A 17,417-nucleotide genomic window follows, 5' to 3' on the forward strand; every position below is an offset into this window, starting at 1 on the left:
GCCATTATGATTGTTTGAGCTTGAACAATTGTAACATTTTTTCCTTTCAAATGCTTCTGTACTATATTAAATTTCAAATAAAGGTCTGCCAAATAAAGCAGATGGTTCTTGCATTGTTTTAACTCGTCACATAGTGATGGATCCACATTCCTAAGAAACTGTAACTGAATCATACAAGTCAGCAAGCCTCTGCAAACTATCACCTCTTGACAACCATCATCCTCAGTGTGCAAAAGTAATTGATTGAAAGTTTCAGCATTTTCTTCTCATAACTTTGCAAACAGTTGGGAATTGAGAGGATGAGCTTTCATTTTATTTATTGACCTGATGCACACTTTTAGAGTATCATGAAGTTTGCCACTCAGTTTTTTGGCTACAATTTGCTGCTTGTGTAGGACACAGTGAACAGTATGTACTTTAGGAACCTTTTCCTTCAGAAAGACGGAAAATCCTCTGTAACGGCCTACCATGCAGGTGTGCTGTCAGTAGCTACTGCAGTAATATTCCCAAAAGGAATGCTGCGCTTGTTCAAATAATCTTGCAGTATGTTTGCAAGATTATTTGAAGAAGTGCAGCAAAAAATTCTCTCTCCTTTTAAATCAGTTTTGAGATACTTAGCAAATAGAAAGTCATCAACAGTGTCATTCAAGGATGGGCTATGAAACCTAACATAAGCCATGAGAAGATTTGAACTTCTGAAAGTTGATTCATCAAGTCGAGTAGCAAACTTACAATTCTGGAGCTCAGAGGTCAAAGTTCTTTCCACATCATTGGCCATTTCCTCAATACGTCGCTGCACAGTATTTGCACTTAATGATATGCATTTTAAAACTAGTTGAGAGTCTTTCTTTTGTAACATTTTCAATTTCATCTTTTATAGCTGGTATTATAATCTGTTTGCCAACAGTATATGGTTTGCCTTTCTTTGCTATATTAAGAGAGATGCTGTAGGATGTCTTCAGCCCTCCTCCTCTATCAACACTAGCAGATGACTTCAAATATGTATTCAAATTTGGCCGAACTCTCAATTTCTCTTTTAGTATTTTGAAATACTCAAAATCTTTGTTTTTCTTATCAGAATGGATTCTTTCCAAGTGGTCTTTCATTTATGCCGGCTTCATAGCATCATTGCTGAAAGTTTTTTCTCATAATAAGCACATAGGAGTAGTTTCATTAGCAAATTATGGCACAAAATCATATTTCAAATACTCCTGTGAATATTATTTGCATTTCTTCTTAGCATTGGTAGCCAACATTGTGGGTATTAAAATCAGATTTTTAATATGAAAAACATAATACGTTTGCAGCACAACAAAACAGCAGCAGTAAAAGAGACAACGTACTCCCACACCAGCTATAAAGAACTGCCTGTTTATTCTCTCAGTGCAGTGTTGCCACCTTTTGCTAACAATAGATATTTAGAATTGGAAATTATAATTATTCTAAACTATTAAACTAATTTTATATTTATAAATGTACATGTATGTTTCAAATAAACATAATGATTTGATTTTTGGTGAATTTTTAAAATAATATCGCCTTACTGACCTATATTGCCATCAGACAGTTTACAAAATAAACGTAAACAAGATGGCGGTGGTAAAGGGCTAATGATTTTCAATATATTACGATATTTTTTCTGTAAAGGACAAAATATCTACATTTAGATATAAAATACTTAGAGAGACAACCCTACTAGAGTGTAACAGTGGAACATGTTGATGTATAATGAACTACCAGTGTTCATAACATGTTTGCAACACTAGTACAGTTGCCAGATGCGTGAAAACAGAGTAACACATGCTTAAAGCGGTGTAGGCTAAGGCAAAACTTAAGTTATAACTAAGGTAGTCAGTAGTTGATCATATTCGTATTTTGAATTTTTATTGGAATATTCTATTTGTTTCCTAGACAGTTTAATTGACGGGAAAGCAATCAACAGCTTCTGAACAGTGGCCCATAATGCAGGATATAAAATTGGTATCTGTTTTTGTAACCAGATTTTGTGGTATCCTTGTTCAAACATTGGTTTCAGCTCCTCATTTGTGGATAATTCAATAAGTTCCTCCTGCAGTGGTGTGCCGTCATTGGAAGCGATGGAAGCGCCGATTCCACCTTCCAATGACCTTCCCTTGAATTTTATAAAATATAAATTTTCATATTTTAACGTACTTTGAATTAATTAAAATTAATATTTTATTATAACTGCATTATGTATCTTTTACAAATTTCTATACTACATGTGAAAAAAAACGATAAGATTGCTATTGTATATTCGAATAATTCGGTGGCGGAAGGAATGTCGAAACCGGGTCAGTCTCCAATCAGCCAGATTATATAGGCATTAGCACATGCGGTTTACAGTGCACCAACCTCACCCGGTTTAGCTGGTAGAAGCGACACACTCGTAAAGAGTACAGCTTTATATCCCGGAGCGGTTGTAGGCTGTTAGCCGCCTGCTAGATATTCGGCCACCCTCGCCCGATTATGTGAATAACGAGGAGACTAGATCAACGGCGGGCAACCTGCGGGCCAGCTACGGCTGGCGAAAAGTTTCTATCCGGCCCGCGAGATCTTTAATAGATTATTAAATTGGAAAAATAACTAATTAATAGTTATTTTTCCAATTCTTTGTAATTTTCGAAAACGATAAGAGAAATAAATGTAGTAATTAATTTTTTATTTATTTATTTCATATTTGCAGACTAAAAAAATTACGAGTCACAAGAAGGCGTCAATTAACTACTACGGCGCAGAAAAAAACGTAAAATTTATTCTGGCCCATGTTATAAAAAGGGTTGCCCACCCTAGACTAGATTTATAACAACCCAACCGATAGGAGTTTACTGGCACGTTTTTATGATAGTTCTGTATAGTTGACAGGAGTTTAAAAAAAACTCCATTAAAATATTTGATATATTTATTCTGCGTTTATTCCGCTCTCCCATCTTATATTACTTACAGATTTCAATGTTAAACCGGTGATATTACGATTTAGTATGTCCCATCTGTAAGGGAATGCAGAAAAAACGTGTACAATTCTAGTACAGTGTTAAAAATTAACTGTTACTTTGGCAACATCATTTACAACCAAATTTAATGAATGAGACGTACAGTACATACAATGGTACAAAAAAAAGCTCTAGAATTTATTTTCCTTAAATTTACGATTTATATATCCGTTGTCATAAAAATTTGTCTTTCCACTGTTTTCCCAAGACTACAGATATTCAGGTACAAACTGGTTTCGACTTATTTCTTCTTAAGAAGTGACTAAATAATTAAGAGATTAGGGAATGGGCACATAAATAAAATCCTGTTGAAAGAGCCAGAATTTTACTTCAACAAAAGCTTAACAGAACCAATCACTCGCTCGGTACAGTGGGAAACTGATTTCCGTGTACACCTGGTATTAAAACGAATTAGTTAGAAAACGAATGACTATTAAGTTTAACATAGTTAGATTTTTACAGCTACGGTGAGAAACGTTTAAAATTTACAACAGCCCTGCGGCGTCCTTTGAGATATACTAGTGATGCGACAAAAGAGGCATTTGACATTGACCGGTATCGGCACCCTCGGGATTTGGCACGCACACACTCACTACACACCTACCTGGACCGTCACTAGTTCCATCCATTAGCTACTCGTATCAAGATATTTGACTAAGTGGATTGTTTTAAGATTTAAAAAGTAAAGACTATTTTATGTTATTTTTATGTACGTTTCTTTACAAAGCTATATTTTAATTATAATTTTCTTTAAAAGTATATTAATACAATCGAACAATACATTGTACCAGGTATGTATATCCACTGCACATTTTATTTCACCGAGTAAGTTTTTATAATTTATTTTTAATTTTAGCCCTTATATCGTGGCTAGCGATTCAGAATGTAGTTGTGATATTAAAAATACATTTAGAGAAGTCTACAGTTTTTACTGGCTTATCGAACAAATGAATACGAATGAACCCTAGACCAGTGATTCTTAACAGGGGGGCCGCGGCCCCTGGGGGTCCATAAGAAGTTTGCCAGACATAAAAGATATCTGATTTTATGGTCTCCCCTGGATAGATCAACATACCAGACAATTCATGAAAATATGATATCAATTAGGATTTATCAAAGCGAGTTGTTGAATATGGATGTTTGAAGTTGTTCTTTCCAATATATGTTACTCATCTCATATATCACTGTTGCAGTTTGCTTATTGCATGTGTTTTTGTGTTTGTACATGACTGCAAACTGGATTTTTGCTGACTGAAAGTCACTTCAGTGTTGAATTAGGATTTATCAGATTTTGTTGTGATGATTGTCAACTGTGAGCAGAGAAACTCGTGAAGTACATGGTTCATCTTGTGTCCGAGGAACAGTTCCTGTCACTGAAGGATCTAGAACAGTCTGGGGTTTATTTTCTTGGTTTAGTTTGGATCCACAAGTCTCTATTGAACAAATCATGAAGTCAGGACTACATTAAAGTGCTGGATGATACGTGGTTACCCAATTCATCATTTTTACTCTTTGTAAATGTTTTAGGATGATAATGCTCAAGTTCATTATACTTATTTTGTAATGACCTGAACTGGTTCAAGGAGCATAACACTGATTTAATATATTTGTCTGGGTTCTGTGCTGGCTAATTTATCATTCTAATTGAAAATCTTTGTACTGAATGTACTGAAACACTTAACACGTTGACTGCCACGTGACTTATTAGGATTCTGTTGTAAAACGCCAACTTAATTTAATTATATTATATTATTAAAAACTCTAATCAGAGTATATAGTAATAATCAAATAGCATATAGAATGTGTTTTTCTTAAAATAAAGGTATTACGAATTATCTCGTACTTGGCTTATGTAACAGAAAGCTCTTCGCTAAAGCCAAACTACGAGTTAATTCGTGCACAGACACGATTCGTCCTGTCACTTCGCTACAGCCAATCGGAGATGTGCGTCTAAATTCATTAGTAATAAATCGGATATAGAGGCGAGCACATCACATTTACGTCTTTTTTGAGAGTGTTATTTTTTATTTATTTTTATAATCAAATTATAAATATCCCAAAATGGATAAGAAAAGACCACTGACTAAAAAATAACTTGATTACTACACTAATCTAAGTGATTCAGAATCTGACAAAATTTTTGATGAGGATGGGGGAGTTTATTTGGCAGCGAAATGGTCCTGTTACTGTATGTAAATGGAAAGACAAACGAGAAGTCCTTACCATTTCAAATATGCACGTTGTTGAAATGGTAGAGGTGTTCAATTGCAATGGAAAATGTTCGATGAAACTGAATATAATTCGAGATTATAATCATGGAATGTCTGGCATTGACGATCAGATCAAATGCTATCGTACTACACAGCTCTAAGAAAGACTATTAGATGGCCCAAAAAGGTTGCATTACATATTATAGAAATATATATACATAATGCGCACAAACTCTTTCAAAAAGCAACTTCTTCTAAAATAAAACTTATAAAGTTTAGAGAAGCATTTGTCAAAGCGTTGATTGGAGAAGAGATTCAACCAGTTTCAAAAAAAATTAAATTGCAGAAGCTTCACTATTTACAGAGTATCCCATCTACTCAGAAAAAACATCTGACAAAGCCATGTCGAATTTGTACCAAAGCTGAGAAACGTGTTATTTCTGTCCAATCTGTCTTGAGAAGCCAGCCCGTTGCGTAGAAGATTGTTTTAAAAATTATCACAAACAATAAAAATATCATTTTGCTTTTGATTTTGAATAAACATTTTATAATATTTTCTGTTCGTTTAAATTTATATTTCTGTTTTATAAATTATCACTAACAATAAAAATATTGTTTTGCTTTCGATTTTGAATAAACTTTTTATGATTATATTTTCTGTTCATTTATTAATAAATGTTCTGTTCATGTAAGCCAAACTTGATTTTTTGTTCTTGCCCCTGAAGCTATCTATTCATATTTACACTGATATACTACGAATTACATCGTAGCTGCACAAATATGGCAAGGAAACAAACTACGATATAACTCGTAGGTGGCGTCCTAGGCAGAAACGGTAACTACGAGTCATCTCGTAGATGGCAGTCAACGTGTTAATTAGATATGATGATGATGATGCACCAATGAATGTGGCTGTGCTGAAAAAAAATTGCATTAAAAGTGGTTGGAAATTGAAGAGGATGTGTTTCAGAATCTCGAATGTCTGCCTCAATGGATACAAACTGTAAGCAAATTCAGAGATAATTTACTCAAATATTAGTGTAAAGGCACTTTAATTGCATATATTATGAAAATAATTTATTAAACAAATCAATTTAATATTACAGATACCTCGTACCAACCTTTTATAGCTTTGAAGTTACTACTAAAAACCATAACACAAAGCTATAAAAGGTTCATATGACGTATCTGTAATTATCGCTTTGTTTGCTAGATGGATTCAATTTAATATTGTTTACAACTATAACAGAAATAATTTTAACATTTAATTTACCTTTTACATTTACTTTGATTGATGATATAAACAATTAATTCTGAAAACATTTTTTTCAGGTTCACATCGTGTCTGATTTTATCTTGCATGCTCCTCCAGGAGAATTCAATGAAGTATTTAATGGTAATTTTATTGTTGAATATTTATTATATAGTAAACTTAGAAAATATTTTTTTTGTATTAAAAACAAATGATAAGAAAAGACACACAAATGAATTTAGGTTCAATTTAGTTAAATTTTATTTATTTATATTTTTAAGGGATTTTTAATGTTTTGTCTAAAAGAATTGAATCAGTTTTAAGAGAATTATAAATTCATCTAGTAAAGAACAGTAATTTGAAATGCAATTGTTCATTTTTATGTACTGTTGACACATTTAGCACCTTCATATTTAGCATTTTTTCATCATATGTGTCTTTTATTATTGGGCTGCAATTTGAAAAAAATGTAGACCTATAACTTTCCACTGTTGTCCATCTGTTTGTTCATCTGTCTTTCCTTAATCTCGAGAATGGAGTTATGTGAAATCCAAGATTCGGCACAGAATGCTAAGGGTCAGGAGGCCAAGTAAGTACAGTAAGACCCTGCTTAATGCTGATTTGATATAACATGGTCTGCTCGAAGCTTAAAAAACAGCTCAAAATTTACGCCCATTTAAATTATCGTGGAATTTCATTGATTCATATACAATACGATTATTTACAAACACGAACCAATTAGAAAAGGAGGCAAAAAGATGTACTTTCTTTAAATCTATGTTTGTTTGGTACAATTTTGGAAAAAATATAACATCATGGATGCCATAGGCAATATCTGCTTCACTTGGCAAGAATTAACTGATAAATACATGAACGAAGTGTGGAAGAAGTTATGACTGAAGGTATCCAAGAATTCTCAACAAGAAGAGCCTATTGCTGTATCGTTAGTGTAAAATGTTTTTAAAATGTTCCTGTTTACACGGTCTAAAACAGTACACAGATTCTTTATAACACAACAACAAATTTGAATTAATTTCTCCACTAGCGAGCAACACTCAGGCACCCGACAATTAATTTAATAATCACAACACTGGTTCTTTACCAGCCACGCAGCTACGCACTCTGGTCAACACTGATCAGACACACCAAAAGGAATGTACAATTTCTCCCTCTCTAGGCAGAAAGATCTCACCCTGCATTCTTAAGTCTAAGTTACATAACACACCTGACACATGTGACAGAGCTGTGGACTGTACTGTACATCAATATTAGATAACATAAACACACCTGACACATGTTACAATTTTGTTTAATCGTATATCGAATGTAACAGTTAGGTTGACAGAACTCAACCTAATTGATACAACAGGACTAGGAGGTGTAGATGAACAGGATATTGAGGAGTTATTGCAGGTTTCTGGTGAGAGCCTTACCAACGATGACCTTCAAGAACTAGCAGAACAAGGAATTCATGTAGAACTAGAAAATAGATTCTGAAAACAAAAAACTAAAGAACTTACAGATTTCCTCAGTAAAAGTTTGGTAACAATAACCAAAATCGTTGATCAAATTGTAGTGAATGATCCAAATTTTGAAAGAAGTGTAAAAGCAAATCAAGGCGTTTTGGATGTGATCTTCTGCTACCGACATTTGCATCAGGAAAGAAAAAACCGACAAATGAAACTACACGACTTTATGGCAAAAAACAAGAATTTTGGAAGAGCCAGGACCTTCATCACAAAAAATGAATTTTACATTTCTATGTGCATAAGTTTGTGTTATTTAACCTATATTATTATACAAATTAATATAAAAATAACTTAAAATTAAAGTAAAATTTGTTTATTTTGGTTGCATGTTTCCCTATCGCTATTTACTGTAAGTTAAAATGACCTCCTTTAATGCTGTTTTGTTTAGTGCTTTGCCATCTAGGAACGCATCTCTCACATTAAGCTGGATCTTACTGTATATACAAACTTCCAATGCAAACCAGAAGTCAAGTTATTTCAGTTCAAAACTTTTCCTTGAAAACAGTTAATAGATGGCACAACTCTATTGTTAAAGGAAAAGTATGATGTACAGGAGCAAGACACTATAGTACTAATTTGAGGTGGAGAGCATGATTAAAAATTGCAGCCTGGCATTGTGATGATTTCACAGTAAATAATTGCTCATTTATTTATATTTATGTATTTTCACATAATAATTTTTGCTTGGTTTCCTAGTAATTAATTTCCTGTTGTGATTCATTACCTCTGTACAAAGAATGTTTCTTTAAACTTTTTTAAAAAAAGTTTTGTTCCATTCTCAGTGTTCTTGAAGAAGTTTGCATTAATGAAAACAAAAGTATTTGAAGAATAATTAAATCTACTGTTTTTTTAAAAAATCTTTGTGTATTTTAATACCCAATATAAATTTTCACATTTCATATTTAATGATTGTGGTATATGCCTTCACTAATTTTCAGAAATTCATGGTTCTAGTGTCTTTTAAGGTTATGAACAGCAGGCTGTACCAATAGAATGAAAACATGATCATTTATTAGTACACTTTTTAAGTAATGGATAAGCAGAAGTACCATTTTAATTATTTTAAATTACATTATTAGATTTCTCACAAAAATTCATCTACTAGACTCAATTTCAGCCCTGTAGACAGCTACTCTTTAATTTCTACAGTGAAACATTCAGAGATATGTACAATACATATCTTGTATGATGATTATTAACAATGATTATTTATTAAAAGTCAAGTATTGTAGATTTAATCAATGAGTAAAGATTTTTGGTTTATGTTTACATGTAAATGTTTTGAAAGTTGACTTTAATGCTATAAAAGATAACTGTTTTCATAGTTTTCAGGTAAAGAAAATTTTAATGTTTATACAGCAAATTTTCTTTTATTTTCTACTTTTTCACAAAATGATGTGGGCTGTATCAGAAGAATCAGTTATACTTTGGCTCATGTTATGCTTGGTCTTATTTAAATGTGTGACATACTGAACACAAAATGACACGTGATTTTGTTTACATCAGTTGCCAGTTTATTTGAAATAAATTAGAGAACATTGTTGAGTTAGAAAGTGTAAAGTTTGTTGTTTGGTTCTAATAAAAACTGTCAGGCCTATATGGTTGATCTATGCAAGCCTCAACAATTTGTGACACATTTTGTTTAAAAATGAGTGTTGAGAGAATCCTAACAGAGTGGTAATACACATACTTAAATCTCTAAATATATCTATTTAATGTAATTTCTAATTATAGTAATTTCCCAATTATGTGTAAGAGATAATTTAAGTAATTGTCTGAGACTTTCTGTTCAATGGTGAAATAATGATAAAAGAAACCCTTCTAACCTTTTTTACCCGGTGTGGTTCTATTTTTAGAATCGCTTCGTTCTATTAGCAAACGTTTTCACAGCCCCTCCTGGGCTCTTCTTCAGGCTTCGTCGAATAGGCCGTTAACATTCGAAAATATTCAATTTAAATTTCTTTCCGGAATATTATCACGTGCGGCAGCTGGATATTTGTACTGCGCATGCTCGATGCTCCTCTCCTTTAAACGCTGTTTTCTAGGACAACCTGCCATGCGCTCGATAGGATCATTTCGTCCTTATGATTAACGCAGGTGTTACGTAATCCAGCCTTAAATATCTCTATGGCTTCTAGCCATTTCAATTGCTGTGGGTTATAGCTGGGTATAATGATTTTTGCCGCATGCAGGTCCGCCGTTATCTCCTCTTCCGACGCGTACGTCGCCAGGGCCGTGGTGTATCTACCGTGGTGTATGTCTGACTCGTGCTCCTTTAATCTCACTTTTAACGCACGTTTCGTGGAACCAATGTATGTTAATTGTCTATCGCACCTGTGATCTTCTAGTGGTATCATATATACTCCCGGAAGCCTGTCGGGGTTTGGTGGGTCTTTACTGTTGCTTAATATTCTGAAGAGAGTCTGACATCTTCTGTACACGATGTTAATTCCTTGACGGTTGGCCACGGTTTTGTAAACACAGGTGCGATAGACAATTAACATACATTGGTTCCACGAAATGTGCGTTAAAAGTGAGATTAAAGGAGCACGAGTCAGACATACACCACGGTAGATACACCACGGCCCTGGCGACGTACGCGTCGGAAGAGGAGATAACGGCGGACCTGCATGCGGCAAAAATCATTATACCCAGCTATAACCCACAGCAATTGAAATGGCTAGAAGCCATAGAGATATTTAAGGCTGGATTACGTAACACCTGCGTTAATCATAAGGACGAAATGATCCTATCGAGCGCATGGCAGGTTGTCCTAGAAAACAGCGTTTAAAGGAGAGGAGCATCGAGCATGCGCAGTACAAATATCCAGCTGCCGCACGTGATAATATTCCGGAAAGAAATTTAAATTGAATATTTTCGAATGTTAACGGCCTATTCGACGAAGCCTGAAGAAGAGCCCAGGAGGGGCTGTGAAAACGTTTGCTAATAGAACGAAGCGATTCTAAAAATAGAACCACACCGGGTAAAAAAGGTTAGAAGGGTTTCTTTTATTATTACAAGTTCCGGTGAATAGAGAGATTATATATTTACATAGCGATGCCGGCTAATGAATATCGAAATAATGATAAGATGGATGGCGACTAAGGAACTGGTTCAGTGACTGGCAGTGATGAATGGTTGGTAGGTCAAAGACTCTCACATCTTGAATCCACCCTATTGTTTTTGATCCTACTTGCACTATTGTAAATCAAGAGAAAATAGAGTAAAAGAATCTTTTATCCAGTGATTTCATATTTAAATGACCTTAATTTGAGATTTTTTTTCTCTTCCATTGCTAGTTCAGTTGTTGATGCTTACTAATAATGTGCATCATGAAAATATCGATGATTTGTCTTGCATGGAAATTAATAAAATTTCAAATCAAAAACAGATTATACAGTACGACAGGCAAATATTTTGAACTTCCCTCAAACGTAAGGAATTTGTGCTTAAATCATATTTATATTGCTGAAGTATAGACCTTGCTGTCTTAAATAGTATAATTATTTTTAGTAACAAGATTTTTGTAACAGAAAATGCTAAATGTAAATTTGGAGAGTAAATAGAAGAATTTCAATGAAAATTAGTCATTTCATGAATGCAGGGATTATGCTGCATAGTGCCAAAATTGCCACTTGGTGATATTTTTATTAAAGTGGCAATAAAAATATGATGCTGGCATTGCAAGTGGCAATAAAAACCCTACTTCACTTATGAAATTCAGCATAAAATTGAATCACAAATCATACTATGAGAAAAACAGCAAAATGTCAAGCTTCTGTATAATGGGAGTCCCATGTACCACACACCTAGAATGCATACACTTTTTGAATTAAACTGATCCAAGATAACTCTGATTGTTCAAATCATGTATACAAACAAACTATATATTAATCTGGTTAATCTCTGAGTATACAAACATCATCTAGGATCAACTGGATCATGACCAAACTAATCTGAATGGAGGGTAGTATCAACTGGATTGGATAAAAAAGATTAAAGAGTGACCACCATGGTTAAAGTCAAGCTTATAGTTGACCACAATGAAATATGTTTAACTGTCGACAATGAAAAATACTGTAAAACTTATAACTTATAAATGGTAACTAAAAACATTATTAAAATATTCAATAAATTTAGATGAAAAAATAAGTATTTAGAGACAATTTTTCAAGATTGTACAGCAAGAATGCATGGCATGCACACTCCCATCTTGTTGCTTTGTGAACAAATTTATTCAATGTAAATGCTAGGCTCAAAGACTGGAATTGCTCATTGAGTAAAAAAAAATGACCCCAACGCATTGTGGTCGTTTCGAAATGGCCACGAGGCGAAATTTGCATTGTGATATTTGCCCAGCTTTAATGATATTTGACCACGACGCGTTTCGGTTAGGTTAGGCTAGGTTACTCAAACAGGTTGAAATTGGTTAGAATGTTTTAGTTAGGGTGTCTGATGTTGATTGGGAATGTGCAGCTCCCAGAAATGTTTTAACTGTTGTTATGAGCATCAATCCATCAGGTCTCTATCAGTTAAGAAACAAGGGTCTTTTTGATCAACTTTATGCTTGTTACAATTTCTGAGAGTAACTTAATTAACATTCAGGACGTACCATCAACTTCACACTTCGCTCAGCATTCGTGTTAACATCTGGAAGTTAATAAGGGTTTATAATGTCTCACTGTAAAAGATACTGTATTGATTAAAAAAAATGCAAATGTTACTTAAAGAACATAAAATGCAACTCAAAATGTCACGGTAATAGTTCTTGTAAAAATAAATAACTCTAAAACGTTCTTGATTCTCATAAAAAAAAGACTGATTTATTAAATAAAAGTTCCTGATAAAGTAATTATTTTTCATAAATTAGTTGTTAGAAAACATTGACATATCGAGCACTGCAACAGATTTTCACAAATGATTACATGTTGTTGAAAAGTAACTAAGTAACCTAACTAACCTAATCAGAACATGTCATGATCAAATATCACGAAAGCCACAACACAAATTTCGCTTCATGACCATTTTGAACAACATATTGTGGTTTTTTTTCACTCAATGAGCAATTTCTGTCTTAGATCCTAACATAAATATGATTTGAGCCTTCTTGTATACTTTCTGCCGACTAAAACACATGACAGATTTGAAGGCAAAAATTGCAAAAAGCATTTTATTTAAATATAAAATTATGTGAATTAGAGAATTCTTGGGAATGTTGCATTTTCAGATGCCTAGGAATGCTACTGGTAACTTAACAATTCAAAACTATGGTTTAATTATGCTTATTTTGGTTGATTACATACATAACTGGATACATTTCAGTCTGCTTATTTTTTACAGCCTCTCATCAGTAACTAAAATTAAGAGCTAGAATATAAGTACAAAATTAATTAAACATAAAAGTGATGAAACTGAACATAATTGTAAACCAAAATAAACATAATTAAATCATAGTTTTGACTTGTTGAATTACCTGTGGTATCTGCAGGTGGTTGAACACCTGCAGATGCAGGATTATGGAATTCCCAAGAATTTTTTAATTAAAATACAGCTGGTATCCAACAAGAAAGGAACTAAAATTATGTAATTGACATAGTGATTTATTGTGGGATGGTGACATTTATTCCAGTGTATTTACAGTATAAGTATTCAGTTATTAAAAAATAATTATTTAAATGCAAAATTTATATGAAAAAAATATTTTACATTCTTATTATTTGTTATAGTCTCTGAAAGACAGAAAATATATTTAATTTTGAATATATTTTCTATCTATTATAGTCCCACTTAAATTAAATATTAACTTTAAAAATATTTTTAGATGTGCGTCTTTTGCTTAATAATGACACACTCTTGAAAGAAGGAGCTTCTGGGTATGTAAATTTTTAAGATATTTTACAATACTGTGTTATGTAATTTTTATGGTAATCTTAATTAAAATTGCATATCTTCATTGTATAAATTAGTCTTTTTGTGTAGTCACAGAAGACACTTTTAGAGATCTAGCTACCATTTTTAAATCTAGTTTTTTTGTTAATATTGTTTTGAAAACAGTAACAAAATTCAAAATTTTATAGCAAAAAAGGTAATGCAAAAAATAAAGCTTTGGCATAACAAAAATTTGTAGATTTCTTTGATATCAGCCAGTACAAAATTAGAAATGTCATTACAAAGGTTAAAACTTACTCATAGTCTCACAACTGAAAGTGTCTGTTTCTTCTGGCACCATACAGTGAATTCTCTTTGTCATGTACATTGAGTGATATATTCATCAAATTGCTAACATTTATTAACTTAAGTATATTTCTTTTTGGGGTTTTAATGAAATTAAATTCATTAAATCCATTAAATCCATGCTCAAAGTCAATGGTATGTACTGAATTTCAAGGGCATATTTTAAAATGAAGAAGGTATGAGGAAAATCAGAAACTAAGTCATTTGTGACCATTAATTGGTGGATACCTGAGAGAACAGAGGTCTTTATGCCTGCTGATAAATATTCTTTTCTGCTCTATTTCACATGCAATTCATTCTTTCTACATTTAGCTGTGACTGCAGCAAGGATGAAGCTGTGATATTTCTTTGTTCCCAAAGTCATAAAAACTGAGTTTGTGCTATGGATGTAGAATTCTAGGTTGCAAGACTGTTAACAGTTGCAGCTTTCTAAAATCAGAAAATCTTTGTTGTGAGTTTGTTATAAGATAATGCAAAAAGGTTTGATGTACTCTCTCCAATGCTGATGTTATTTCATATTATCCTTTATAATGTTTTTTTCAAATTCAATCTTGCCTGTGGTTGATCTCTCTTCAGGAACTTTGTCTAAGAACTCTCTAAACGTGAGACCATCTATATTTTGCAGTGATTTCAAGTAGGCAATTGTAAAGTACAGTACATGTTTTTGATTCTCAAAAGTTTTTTTAACACCAGGTAAATTTGTTGTAACGCATTGTCAGTTAAGCCAAAATGGTAACAAATTTGTAACAGCCTACACTTTTTAGCCATCCTAAGCCAACACCTGATTTGTCCTAAAGAACAACAGACACTAATGCTGACCATGTCTTTAATATAACTTGAACACTTGTGTTTAAGCTTAGCCAGCATGTTGGGAAACCTTGGATATTTTATTTTTCAGTAATACTCAAAACATTTTTGAAACTTCGTAACATCCTAGTTTTTTTGGTGATTGATAAAAGTACTGGAATATATTGTTCAATACATCTTGGTATTTCACTAGCTCCAAAACATGGTCAGAAAAAAAATGGTTGTATAGCCCACTGGATTGCCTGGCCATTGGCCAGTGCAATCTAGAGGGTTATACAATATATTGAATCAATATATGGTGCAACCTTTTTCAACATAGTTATAATGCCCACTGCATAGTTTCTTTCAAACTGCACATGCACAGTAGTCTGAATTCATTACCTGCTTGGTGCTAGGATATTGCTTTGTGGCAATATTGGCAACCATATGAGAGAGAATTATCATATTTGCATCCTTGAAATTATTATTGTTCAAGTCCTATTGATATTAATCAAAAAAATACCTGGTAATAATAACAACATAATAAACAAAATCTGTTTGTGGCTTCATTTGTTGTCTTTCTTCTCAACAAACTGCAATACTTCCTAACATGTTATATTTATTATTTTTTATTACGTTGTTATTATCACTATTAATAGTAGTATTCTTATATTTATTTTATTATTATTATATCAAAAATTGGATTGACTGGATGGTACTACCAGTTTTTCATGTAAGAAACTGAATGAATATTAAGGTTTCTATTACTCAGAAAAGACAGCTAGGAAACCTTTTTAATGGCTATAGAATTTTTGGTACAGTTCCATATCCATGACTCTGATGACAGAAGTGTCTATACCATTACGGTGTGCCATGTAATCCTGGTCAGATTACTCTCACAACTGAGTAGTGTTCTATGGGAACCTAATATATTAACTAGGGGCAGGGAGTGGGATAAATACATTTTGTTTTTTTTTCCCATATTACGGTAACATATTAACAAGGGGGTTACAACCAATCTGACTGGGACAAAAGGCAATTAAGTACTGTACATAGTTTCCATTATACTTGACAGAGGGACTATTTGATATAATAATAAATTTCACTTAAAATTATCATACAGCTATCTTGGTCTATTACATATGCCGTCTACTATGCCATATGCCATAGATTTATTGAAGTATTTTTGAAGTAATTTTGAAATGTACAAAAAAAAAAAACACTATTGTACAGAGAATTAGTGTGATTACTATGTATATTACTATGTTTTTTTTTTTTTTTTTTTTTTTTTTTGTCAATCCTGAAGACTAACCGAAAACATTAGAGTAAAGAAATAATTTAACTGCAGAGTAAAGGTTGTTTGAAGTGTTGTTGAGAATTATTGTTTGGTTAAAGTGTGAAATTTCTTGTCATTTTTTGCAAATTTACAGACAAAAATTGTTAATAATTACACTGCTGTTGCAAAAAAGTGAAAAATTGCTGGTAGCGAGATCTCTACTTTTTGTTTTGCAATATATTTATTACACACATTCTTTTCTGGTGTTTTGGTTTCAAAAATTAGTTAATGCTCAAATGCTTTGTCTTAACCCTTTCAAAAATAAAAAAATAGTAAGTGGAGGGAATAGATTTTTTTACTATAATTCCAAATTGCTCATACAACAAATGTACAAACATGTAACATACAGTGATGTTTTTTTTTAAACCACATATAGCATACAGATATTAGGTGCCATCTTTTTCTAAATTTTATAATTAATTTAGAAAGTTCCAGAAAAGAATCTTCCTGAATATGACTCAAAATTGCAACTCCCACTTACCCATGAGGTCACTTGCCAGTTACGCTACCAGGACCTTTGTGTGGGTAATGTAACTGAAGCACATACAGATAATACCATACAGATTCACATTGTCAAATATTGATTGATAGTGCATGCTGATAATTTTTAGTAATAATTCTGCATAGTAGCTACTAAATTAATTTAATGATAAATTATACCTGACATATCTCACTAAATATACATAAAACATTTATTCCTACTAAAACAATTAAATCTTGAAGGGTAAAAAATATCATAAAACATTTTTACAATTCAGTTTAGGTTGTAAGTAGTTATAAGTAGCACATAAGTAATGACATCTAGATGGTTTTAAAAACTTAATCAAAAATTAAATAAAACCACTAAATTTACAATTAAATTAAATATATTTTCTTTGATTATACAAATTATTCCAAATATCACTTAACATTTGGTTTCAGTTGAAGTTCATCAAATATTTTTTTGATTATACAAAATTAACTTATTCTAAGTATTATTTAATATTAGGCCTTGACTGAAATCCATTGAAATGGTTGGATTTTTTCATGAAGATATGCTGTAATAACTTCCATTTATAA

At 32.4% G+C, this 17,417-nt stretch overlaps 1 protein-coding gene across 1 annotated transcript in view; it reads left to right on the forward strand.

Moving 5' to 3' along the window:
* cpa (F-actin-capping protein subunit alpha) overlaps positions 1-17,417 on the forward strand; it is a 70,059-nt gene that overhangs the window by 10,776 nt on the left and 41,866 nt on the right. Inside the window, exons 2-3 of the mRNA XM_067270767.1 lie at positions 6,554-6,617; positions 13,824-13,875. Of these exons, the coding sequence (XP_067126868.1) occupies positions 6,554-6,617; positions 13,824-13,875 (116 nt within the window). The remainder of the gene's footprint in view (positions 1-6,553; positions 6,618-13,823; positions 13,876-17,417) is intronic.

The sequence above is a fragment of the Centruroides vittatus genome, unplaced genomic scaffold, assembly GCF_030686945.1.
Source record: "Centruroides vittatus isolate TY-2023 unplaced genomic scaffold, ASM3068694v2 contig_377, whole genome shotgun sequence".
In the NCBI taxonomy this organism is placed as follows: domain Eukaryota; kingdom Metazoa; phylum Arthropoda; class Arachnida; order Scorpiones; family Buthidae; genus Centruroides; species Centruroides vittatus.